General features: G+C 45.6%; 1 protein-coding gene across 1 annotated transcript; it reads right to left on the bottom strand.

The window, feature by feature from the left end:
• Nucleotides 1–1,485: 1,485 nt before the first annotated feature.
• Nucleotides 1,486–7,089, bottom strand: LOC137803559 (probable ribonuclease ZC3H12C). Its single transcript, XM_068602098.1, has 5 exons — nucleotides 6,336–7,089; nucleotides 4,060–4,199; nucleotides 3,714–3,948; nucleotides 3,212–3,318; nucleotides 1,486–2,960 (listed from the first exon to the last, which is right to left on the bottom strand). Exons 1-5 carry the CDS (start codon nucleotides 7,079–7,081, stop codon nucleotides 1,486–1,488), a joined length of 2,703 nt encoding a protein of 900 aa, XP_068458199.1. The 5' UTR covers nucleotides 7,082–7,089.
• Between the last annotated feature and the right edge of the window lie 4,861 nt (nucleotides 7,090–11,950).

Genomic DNA, 11,950 nt, shown 5'->3' with positions numbered 1-11,950 from the left:
CGTCTGGCTGGTTCAGACCCACAATCCCACTGGTGCTGATGCTGAATGAGAAGAACAACTTGTACATAAGAGAACAGAAATACTGAAGCGCAGTTCCTTACAATAATTCTGATCAAACTTTTCACTACGCTTTGACATTTCATAGATTTAACGACAACTCCATTTATAAATAACGTTAATAATATTGAGTTATTAGCTTATAGTCGTCTGAGGTAATTCCTTTCAAGTCCTTGGTGGTTTTTAACTGAATCGAGAAAGGTTTAATCCCACTTTTTATTTTGTTAATTTTCTTAAAATTGGATGTCTTTCTTGACTAAACGATGAGTTTAGCGGCGTCACCGCGGACAAACGAGACCCTGTGTCTAAAGCGAGACAGATGTTCACACACGTAAACATGGAATAAATTAACACATACTTAAAAATAAACCAACAATCTTCTTTTCCACCACAGCCGCCTTCACATGATTCAAATTATAACGGGGTTTATACGTGTTTTTTTTAATGAAAAAGCTAAAATTATATTAAATTCTGTACTGGAAGCCGATGAAGCGTGAAGTCAGCTGAGCAGAGGAAATAAACAACAGCTCGGGGTTTTTTTCCAGCGGAGTTTTTCCGATATTCTTTTGCGGGTCTCGCTCGAGTTTCACTTCCCTGTTTGGGGGAAATCCACAAAATCTCACCGCAGCATCTGATCGGCCACCTGCCGGTTACCACAGAAAGCCTCAGATACGACGGGAAAACATCAGCAATGCATGAAGAACCTTTACGATTGAATAAATGTTCCTTTACCCCACGCTACCGTCTCAGCGACAGGAAACAGAGAAGCATTTTTTACTCAGATGGAAAGTAGGAGTTTGAGCTACACTTTTACCCTGATATGATTGCCCAAAATAAAACATAAAAAAGCTGAGGAGGAAACACAGCAATAACAAAAAAGTGCCAAAAAACTGAATAATTTAAAAAATATGTAAATAACTTAAAATATAACAAATAAATAATTTAAAATGAACAACGTTGTCACCTATGAAACACACTCACGGCCTCCCGAAGAGAAACCGGGATCTTGATTCAAAGCTTGAGCTCAAGCGTGCACATTAATCCCCAACCTTTCCTGATCTTAAGTGCTGTACTAGCAGGCATATATTCATAGAAAAAAATATGGCATTTTCGGGGATTTCCCTTTACAAAGATACCATTAAAGTTAATGAGGCGACTTCCCTGCAGTAAACTTAAGCAGTACATTAACGGCTGTATATATTGTGCTTTTGTTTCGCTTCTGCCCAACCTTGACTTTAATAATCAAGACGAGTGCGAGGGATAAACCTGCAGCCCAGCTACAATGAACCTGCAGCTCGGCTACAATGAACCTGCAGCCCGGCTACAATGAACCTGCAGCCCGGCTACAATGAACCTGCAGCTCGGCTACAATGAACCTGCAGCCCGGCTACAATGAACCTGCAGCTCGGCTACAATGAACCTGCAGCTTCAAGACCCGTGCTGCGATTTCTCCATCAGGATCACCGCCGCGAGCTCCTGGGCGTCCACCACGTGGGGGTTCCTGATCATCACCATCCTCACCAGGTCCGGAGGGAAAATGCGGCACAAGTTAACAAACACCCTCTCTCTGAGGTCCTGGTATCGACCCAAGGCAGGGGGCTCCTGGGGCGGCGGCGCCGGGGACAGGTGGCTCTTGTGGGCGGTGATGGGTGGAAGGGACAACTGGGGCAGCGGTGGGAGACTGGACCCTGAAAGGCCACGGGGGGACGAGTGGGTTTGCCGGCCCCAAGGCGAGTGCCAAGCCTTCTCCGGGACTTCTGGGAGGATCTGGAAGGCGTACGGGTCGTAGCGGGGCTTAGGGGACTGCTGGTAATGGGGGTCCCAGTTTACCGAATGCTGGGGTTGTTGGTTCATTCGGGAGTGAAGCGGTGACCCTTTGTACACTTGGGAGTCTTGGAGCCCGCCCTCCTGCCAAAGAGAGCCCATCAAATCGCGGCCGAGCGGCGAGCTCTGCGAGCGGGAGTGAGCGCCGCCGGACGCTTGCGTTGGGCAAGCTGGGAATTCCCCGGGGAAGCTGCTCAGCAAGGGATGCTGAAGGTGCGCTGGCAGGTAGGCCGAAAAGGACTTGAAGGGATGTGGAGGTCCACGAGAGGGAACGGAAGCTGGAGGGTCTTCCAAGCCAAAATCCCGTTGTCTCCGCGGCGCTTGAGCAACTGGATAGCCGCGAGCGGTGTGGTGGCCCAGTCCAGGAGGAACGCGGCTCACTGGGTGGACGTACTGGCCGGAGCAGTGATGATGATGGTGGTGAGGATGGTGGTGGTGATGGTGGCACTTGGGGACGTCGTCCAACAAGAGGTCCGGGGAGAAAGAGTCTGTGCTGCCGTCACTGCTGCAGTCCGACTGCAGCGAGCCGGCTTGCAGATCAGCCGGGAGGAAGCATTCAGGACTCTGCGGCACCACCAGACTGAGGCTGGAGTAGGCCTTCACCAGGGAGCTGTAGCCCGGATCTGGAGACTCGCATCTGCGGTGCGTTTCCGCCTGGCTCGGTCCGGAGGATCCAGGGTACTCCCATCGGTCGAGGCTTCCAGACGACGGGGGTCCGCCCAGAGCCGGGTACCCCAGGAAGCTGCTGCTACAGCTGCTGCCGCTGCTGTTGCTTCCCCTCCGGCGTTCCCCTTTCGACTGCATCCGGAGCCTGTCCTCCAGGAGGTCGCTGAAGGACCAGTGAGGGCTGGGGTCACACTGCTTCTTCGGAGTGCCCCGACTCCGCTCGGCTTCAGCCATTCCCTCGGGTGGACCGGAGCTTTGTCTCTTCGGCATCAGGGCGTCTTCCAGCACGCCTCGAGACACCACGGACGACATCTTGGCACTGGCACGGAGCTCGTCGGCCACGGCACGCTGGGGCTGGCTCCCCCTTTCAGGGTGGTAAAACTTGCACTTGTGGCCATATGTGCACTTCTTCCCTGAAGGACGAAAAAAAAGAAACTCACTCGTCAATAATATACTTGAATGAATATATTTCATGGCATTATTTGTGTTGATTCCACTGCTGTAAAGAAAGGTCACCATTTCAAGTAAAGGGGTCATTTATTGAAATGTAGAATCAAATCAAACCAGCAAGTATTCCATATTTTAAGAAATAAATATGTTGTTAGTTAATTTGAATGCTTGAAGGTTCCTCTGACATCACCGAAAGTGCATTGTGGGTTTTTACCATAAGGACATGGCTGCTTCCTGTGTTCAGAAATAATAGGCCTCTTCCTCAGGAAGTTCTCCAGACTGGGTCCGTGTCGTCCCAGTGGGTCATCTGGTGGCATGAACCTGAATACACAGATAATGGATTGAACCCCTAACAAACATATCTTTATGACAATAGATGCCTTCAATGATACACCTGTCTCTTTTCAGAGGGGGTGATGTGATCAGTGAAGCTAATACAAGATCAGAAGAACAACAATGAGGAAATGAAAGTGTCGGTTCAAGTAAATAGGAAGTCCTCAGATAACTCCCTTGCAGAAATGCATTGTGCTCGATCACAACATCTTGAAGTGATCTTTAGTGGTTTGGACCCACAGAGGCCTTTTATTTAATGGCTTTGGTCTATTATGTGTTTTAAAAATGCCACATTTCCTCCATTAGTGTTTGTCCACTAATAATTAGCATCTTTCTCTTTGCTTCCCGACAACTTCACTTCCTCTGATCACGAGTTCTCTTACTTGTCGTTTACAAAGGAGTACATCAGCAGACGCTCGTCGATGAACTTCTTCCACTCCGGCTTCTCGTTGGCGAGGTCGCGGTAGTTGTCGTTGGAGACGATGATGCCCTCGGACTCGTAGGCCAGTTTGACGATGAAGCGGTCGTCGTAGCAAACCACGCGGCGGCCCTGCACGCGGCGCGATGGCGTGAAGACCAGGATCTTCTCTTTCTCCAGGCGCCGGAGGATCTCCTGGTCTGAGGACGGAGACGGGGACAGTCACAGACCCGGCAGAGGATTCATCGGCGTCCTGACGCTTTGTTTACGCCTTCGTTTGATCGTGGCTTTGCGGCGGCAGGAGCCGTTACCTGTGATGAGCGCATCGGGGCGGGACTGCTCTTTTCTCCAAGCCGGGACGAAAACAGTGATGTCCCGGTGCCCTAGGTCCAAGAACCAATCAACCGCCAGCTGGATGCCTTGGCAGGAGAACACCTCCTTATTTCCATGACTGCAGGAGCAGAAACACAAGTTGAACAATCAGCGGCGCCAACGCAAACAAAATGTTGTCCTCACGAGAAGATTTGGAAGTGAAAACCGGATATCACTGTTGTTTTATTTTGCCCTCTGCTACACAACAGTTTGTTTTAAACATATAAGAAAAAAGCCTGTGTTATTAAATACATCTTTAGTTAATCAGAAGTTCAAATCAGCAGAAACGTGAACAACGCACAACATTTTTGGCAAAATAAAATGTTGCGACAGTTGACAGTTAATGCAAATATTTCAAATAAGAATATATTTTTCTAAAAAGTGGTATTGATATTGATATTTCTACATTAAATTATCTCACATAACCCTCGCAGTTCTCTACCGAAGAGTGAGACGACGAGTGTAAACCAACAAAAAGCCAAGAACTAAACTCCACCATGCTGAGGAGGAAGTGTAATTATCTGTTAACTCATATCAAATATTCATAAACTACTTTATTAACTTTGAACAAACCCTGTAGGGAAATAAGTCAAGTATTACATGTGTTATAAAGAAACAAAAGGTTGAATATCCTGTAAACTATCATGGAGATTTTGAACACTTCCTGTTTCTAAAGCAGCTTCAAACTAACTGGCCGTCTTAGTATAATATGAAGGTAGATTTGTGTCTTTTTTACATAAGCATTTCTAGTTTGTAATTAAATTATCTCTAAATCTTTGATCTCAATTAAAAACAAAAATTGGCACAAAGAAAAAGCTCCAAAAAAAAAAAAAGCTCAGAAAAAATATGCTCTCAAAACTGAAATTTGTTAAAAAAAATTGTTAAAAAAAAAAGTTGCTGTCAAAAAAAAAAAAAAAATTGATTGCAAAAAAAATGCTCTAAAAAAAAAATCTCCCAAAAAAATTTGCCCTCAAAAAAAAAAAGTAGCTCTCCAAAAAAAACAACCTCAAAACTAAAATTTGTGGTCAAAAAAAAAAAAAAAACGCTCTCAAAAAAAAGAAAAAAAGAATTGTTAAAATAAAATAAAAATTGCTCTCAAAAAAAAATTTGCTCTCAAAAAAAAAATCTTCCCAAAAAAATCTGCCCTAAAAAAAAAAATGCTCTCAAAAAAAAAGAAAAAAAAGTTGCTGACAAAAAAATTTGCTGTCAAAAAAAAAAAAAATTGATTGCAAAAAAAAGTGCTCTGAAAAAAAAATCTCCCAAAAAAAATTTGCCCTCAAAAAAAAATTGCTCTCAAAAAAAAAATTAGCTCTCAAAAAAAATTATCTAAAAACTAAAATTTGCTCTCAAAAAAAAAAAATTTTTTTTTTTGAGCAAATCTTTTTTTAGAGGATTTTTTTTTGGAGCAAATCTTTTTTTAGAGGATTTTTTTTTTTTTGGAGCAAATCTTTTTTTTTTTTTTTTTTTTAAAAGAATTGTTCAAATAAAATAAAAATTGCTCTCAAAAAAAATTTGCTCTCAAAAAAAAAATTGCTGTCCAAAAAAAAAATCTCAAAACTAAAATTTGCTCTCAAAAAAAAAAAAAATACGCACTCAAAAAAAAAAAAAAAAAAGTTGCTGGCAAAAAAAAAATGCTCTGAAAAAATAAATCTCCCTAAAAAAATTTGCCCTCAAAAAAAAAGTTGCTCTCCAAAAAAAAACCCTCAAAACTAAAATTTGTGCTAAAAAAAAAAATTTTTTTTTTTTGGAGCAAATCTTTTTTAAAAAATTTTTTTGGAGCAAATCTTTTTTTAAATTTTTTTTTTTGAGCAAATCTTTTTTTAGAGGTTTTTTTTTTTTTTTGAGCAAATCTTTTTTTAGAGGATTTTTTCTTTTTTTTGAGCAAATCTTTTTTCGAGGATTTTTTTTCTTGAGAGCAAAGATTTGGAGATAATTTACAAACCAGAAATTTGCTTGGGTAAAAAACACACAAATCTGCCTTCACAGTATAACACCCTTTACTCCCTACAATCACAGGTAAATGCGTCTGATCCACGCTACAAAAAGCTGGACGCGTCACACACAACCCGCTGGGCGGGACGGCACCGAGTTCTGGCATGTTGCAGGACGCCATGCGATCATATGGCGGCTAGCTCTAGCTGCTAACGGCAGCCAGACGACAACCGACGGTTCCTTTGCTCCGCGACCTGCAGCCGTCACCTGTCGTCGTCCTCACCTCATGGCCACGTTGCTCCCGTCCAGCACGACGGGGCGCAGGTTGTCCTTGTCCTGCAGCAGCCGGGACGGACACAGCGGCCGGCAGGAGTCCAGGGAGGAGCTGGAGGACGAGGAGAAGGAGGCCAAGGAGGACGACAAAGAGGAGGAGGAGGGAGACCGGGAGACGGCGGAGCCTCCTCCCTGCTGCTCCACCTCCGTCTTGGTTCCCAGTTTCACCAGCTCCCCCAGGACGTCGTTGATGAGCGCGTCCGGGCCCAGTTTCCTCAGCACCAGCAGCACCAGGTCCTCGGGGTAGCCCAGCTTCAGGGCGAACTCCACCTTGGCGCGGTAGTCCGTGAGGGGGTCGGGTGGAGGCGGGGTCTCCGGCTGCGGGGGGAGGTCTCCGGGGGATCTGTTCGGTGCCAGGTCCGGCCTGGCCGCCTGGAGGGCAGAGGAGCACTGAGGCGGCTGGTTTTCAGGACCGGACCCATTCTGGAGCCGCTCGTCGTCGCTGTCGGAGAAGTTGCTGCAACTGCTGCTGCTGCTGAAGCTGGAGTTGGTGCTGAAGCTGGTGCTGCTACTACCGAGGAGGCTGTCGCTGCTGTTGCTCGGGGCCCCGGCTTTGACCCCGATGTGCCCGGTGCCCGTCTCGGTGCTCAGGCCCGCCTGCCGCTCAGGCCCGCCTTCCACGTGGAGGTAGTCCAGATCCAGCCCCAGGCTGAGGATGTGGCCTGTCCCATCCTCCAGATGGTCCTTCACGCCCATGAAGCTGTCTCATACATGCAGCTCCACGTCCTGCCTGAGCTCCCCGGCACCGGACAGACCCCACCGTTCCTGCTGGAGGCCCACGGACCGGTTCTGAAGCTGGAGACAAGAAGAGGTTACATGGGGACGGTGGAGAAGTGATAGTATCAGCGGAAAGGTCAATGCTTCATGTGTTAAAGCTGCATTCTCTCTCCTGACCACCAGGGGGCGACTCCTCTGGTTGTATAGAAGTCTATGCTTCATGTGTTGAAGCTGCATTCTCTCTCCTGACCACCAGGGGGCGACTCCTCTGGTTGTATAGAAGTCTATGCTTCATGTGTTAAAGCTGCATTCTCTCTCCTGACCACCAGGGGGCGACTCCTCTGGTTGTATAGAAGTCTATGCTTCATGTGTTGAAGCTGCATTCTCTCTCCTGACCACCAGGGGGCGACTCCTTTGGTTGTATAGAAGTCTATGCTTCATGTGTTGAAGCTGCATTCTCTCTCCTGACCACCAGGGGGCGACTCCTCTGGTTGTATAGAAGTCTATGCTTCATGTGTTAAAGCTGCATTCTCTCTCCTGACCACCAGGGGGCGACTCCTCTGGTGGTATAGAAGTCTATGCTTCATGTGTTAAAGCTGCATTCTCTCTCCTGACCACCAGGGGGCGACTCTTCTGGTTGTATAGAAGTCTATGCTTCATGTGTTAAAGCTGCATTCTCTCTCCTGACCACCAGGGGGCGACTCCTCTGGTTGTATAGAAGTCTATGCTTCATGTGTTGAAGCTGCATTCTCTCTCCTGACCACCAGGGGGCGACTCCTTTGGTTGTATAGAAGTCTATGCTTCATGTGTTGAAGCTGCATTCTCTCTCCTGACCACCAGGGGGCGACTCCTCTGGTTGTATAGAAGTCTATGCTTCATGTGTTAAAGCTGCATTCTCTCTCCTGACCACCAGGGGGCGACTCCTCTGGTGGTATAGAAGTCTATGCTTCATGTGTTAAAGCTGCATTCTCTCTCCTGACCACCAGGGGGCGACTCCTCTGTCACTTCCTGTTTACTGGTTACAAAAAAAAACAAAATGCTGACGGATAAATCGCGTACCTCGAGGCTGCAAAACATCATAACACAAACCAACAATGACGTCACGGCGACTACGTCCGCATATTACACAGATTATTTTCTTAAAGGTACAGTGTGTAGAATGTGGCGGCGTTCTGGGATACTGTAGGAACATAGCAGTAAAACATATTTATATTTAATTTAAATATACAAAAATCAGTCGCGTCTAGAGAGTCTAATCCTTGAGATACAATCAAGTAATAGTTTCCAAATATGTTGAAAACACTGGCAATATGGCTTCATACGCGTATGTACAGCTGGAGTTAACAGGGTTAGGGTGTAAACTCAATCATGCTAATCAGGACTCCATCAGCTCTGACTCACATTCACGTCTCAAAGCATTCATTCTTAAGAACTACAAAGTGAAAGGTCACCTCACTCTGCGTCGTCCTGCCGCCCTCTCAAAGCCTACAGACAACCCGTCATCACTGAGACGTCCTGCTCCACGAGGAGCTCCTTGACGTCTGCAGCAGCGTCCAAACAGTGAAGAGTCACAGCAGCAAACGCTTGATGGAGCTCCAGCAGACGTCAGAGCAGGAAGGAGGGCGAGTGGAGATCTGCCAGCTGCCTCTGGTCCTCCCACTTCCTCTGATTTGCATTTTAGCAGCTGCGTTGTCAAGAAGACATCAACACGACCGGAGGCCACATGCCACACACCTGAGTCCAGGTGACGCCCAACACACCAACAAGAACAACACGCTGCAGCGCTGCAGGATCCAACACAAGACCTGCAAACTCTGAAGATGCCTCCAAGACTCAAAGACTCAAAGACTCAGCCTGAGCAACGCAGGGTTCATACGCATGCTGACCAATGGATTTCCAAGACTTTTAACAACATTTCTAAGACTTTTAACTACATTTCCAAGACTTTTAACCACATTTCCAAGACTTTTAACAACATTTCTAAGACTTTTCGCCAAATTCCCTGACCTTTTGCCAAATTTCCATAATTGTTTACCAAATTTCCATGACTTTAAATCAAATGTTCATGAGCAAACATTGTGTGAAATGTGTGTGTAATCAGTAAAAAGTGATCAAATGTAGTATTTAAACTAATAATGAGGATTCAAAGCATACAGTGAACCTTTTTGGAAAGATTAGGACATAAAGAATCTGAATCTGCAACAGAAGTCACAAGAAAACAAAGCATGTCCTGTTAGGGAGGAGTTTCAGCTGCCGAGGACACCAGCACTCGACCACAAACCCACCAACCCGCTGGTCCGGTTCCACCGGCCCGCTGGTCCGGTTCCACCGGCCCGCTGGTCTTCTGCGGGAGAACTCTGCCGAAATGATGACATCGTGTTTATTTTCTGGAATGTACGTCTCCAGAAGATTGGGCTTTTTTGGGGGGGATTTTTAAAATAAACTTTTCTTAGCTCCACCCAGTGAGCCTGTTACCTAAACCAGAGTGTTGCATTATGGGTAGACGTGTTACCAACGTGTTTTCAAACTGAACTAAACTTCCAAACTAAATATTTGCATCCTGCAAACGTCGCGGTTTCACTGTCGGGAGTTTCCAGTTTAAAACACGAGCAACAGGACGAGAGGAAAGACACGTCAGCTGACACCGAGAATTACTAATGTTTCATAAATCCATCAATATGAAGTCTGTCATGACGGTTTTCCCCTAAAGAACCAACAGACCCCTAAAGGACCAACAGACCCTTAAAGAACCAACAGACCCTTAAAGAATCAACAAACCCTTAAAGAACCAACAGACCCTCAAAGGATCAACAGACCCCTAAAGAACCAACAAATCCTTAAAGGACCGACAGACCCCTAAAGGACCAACAGACCCATAAAGGGCCAACAGACCCCTAAAGGACCAACAGACCCCTAAAGGGCCAACAGACCCTTAAAGAACCAACAGACCCTTAAAGAACCAATAGACCCTTAAAGGACCAACAGACCCTTAAAGAACCAACAGACCCTTAAAGAACCAACAAACCCTTAAAGGACCGACAGACCCTTAAAGGACCAACAGACCCTTAAAGAACCAACAGACCCTTAAAGAACCTACAGACCCTTAAAGAACCAACAGACCCTTAAAGAACCAACAGACCCTTAAAGAACCAACAGACCCTTAAAGAACCAACAAACCCTTAAAGGACCAACAGACCCTTAAAGGATTCCTAGCGGTTCCGGGTTGGCTAAAGTCACGATAACGGAAGCTGATGTCAGACTGTGTGTGTGTGTGTGTGTGTGTGTGTGTGTGTGTGTGTGTGTGTGTGTGTGTGTGTGTACTGCCGGCTGACCCCAACGCCTCAGCCGCCGCTGTTTGTCACCCTGAATGCCACAAGAGAGCTGGAATAATTTAGTCCTCCAGCCACAAAGGAGGCACAAAAGGAAAAGAGCGAGAGTGTGTGTGTGTGTGTGTGTGTGTGTGCATGTGTGCGTGTGTGTGTGTGTGTGTGTGTGTGTGTGTGTGTGTGTGTCGGGGGCGGTGGGAAGAAGTGTGTCTGGCTTGCCGTCCTTCAACAATGCAGCTGCCTCACAATCTGTCCTCCCTGTATTGTTCTCACGGCCGGGCAGCGAGCACAGACGGAGGCCGGGCTCTTTAAACCCACTGACCCCCCCGCACACACACACACACACACACACACACACACACACACACACACACACACACACACACGCACACTCGCTGGTTTCCAGACGAGTCAGCAGAACCGGCGGTGACGCAGCAGGTGTGAGTCAGGTTCTGCTGTGAGATCAAACACGTCCACACCATGTTATTAATAATGTTATTAATAATGTTAATAATAATGTTATTAATATTGATACCAGTGAAGTGATATTGGGTTTGCAGCTGCTGCAGATTATTAAACGCGTTCACAGATTAAATCTGGAGCATGCAACTCTTGATGTGAGGAGGACGAGACGTTCAATGATGCAAAGGAACAGAAGCAGCAGCAGCTTGAAGCGTGAACGTATTCATGATGCGCTTCAAGAGCTCCTGGATGTCACTCATGACAACGGAGTGACATGAATGTACTGATTATTATCCTGACATTCATGTACAGATACATCATGTACATCATGTACTGATACATCATGTACATCATGTACTGATACATTCATGTACAGATACATCATGTACATCATGTACTGGTACATTCATGTACAGATACATCATGTACATCATGTACTGATTATTATCCTGACATTCATGTACAGATACATCATGTACATCATGTACTGATACATTCATGTACAGATACATCATGTACAGATACACTCATGTACATCATGTACAGATACATTCATGTACAGATACATCATGTACAGATATTAATATCTGTACATTTAGGAAAGTTTACCCAAAAAGGAATTGTGTCAGAAGAAAGTACAGAAAATATTGTGCACGTGTAAAGTAGAGCTGCACAGATGATGTACTTTGTATACATGTTGTGTACTTTATGTACATGTGTTGTGTACTTTATATAAAAAGCTCTTCACAGGTAACTGAGATTCTCTTGAACCCGTCAGCGTCGCAGATAAAGAAATAGCATAAATATAAATATAGTATAGATATAAATATAAATATAATATATATAGTATAGATAGGGATATAGTATACGTTTAGATATTAGTATAGATATAGATATAAATATAAATATGATACAAATAACTTTATCTAGCATCATTATCGTAAGTGTGTGTGTGTGTGTGTGTGTGTGTGTGTGTGTGTGTGTGTGTGTGTGTGTGTGTGTGTGCTCGGTGGGGGTTTGTGCAGCAGATGCTGCAGCCTCCACCTCAGTGACCCAGCTG

The sequence above is a fragment of the Clinocottus analis genome, unplaced genomic scaffold (assembly GCF_023055335.1).
Source record: "Clinocottus analis isolate CAN_PGR_092001 unplaced genomic scaffold, fCliAna1.0.p SCAF_59, whole genome shotgun sequence".
Classification (NCBI taxonomy): Eukaryota; Metazoa; Chordata; class Actinopteri; order Perciformes; family Cottidae; genus Clinocottus; species Clinocottus analis.
This window is presented reverse-complemented; position numbering and strand designations above follow the sequence as displayed.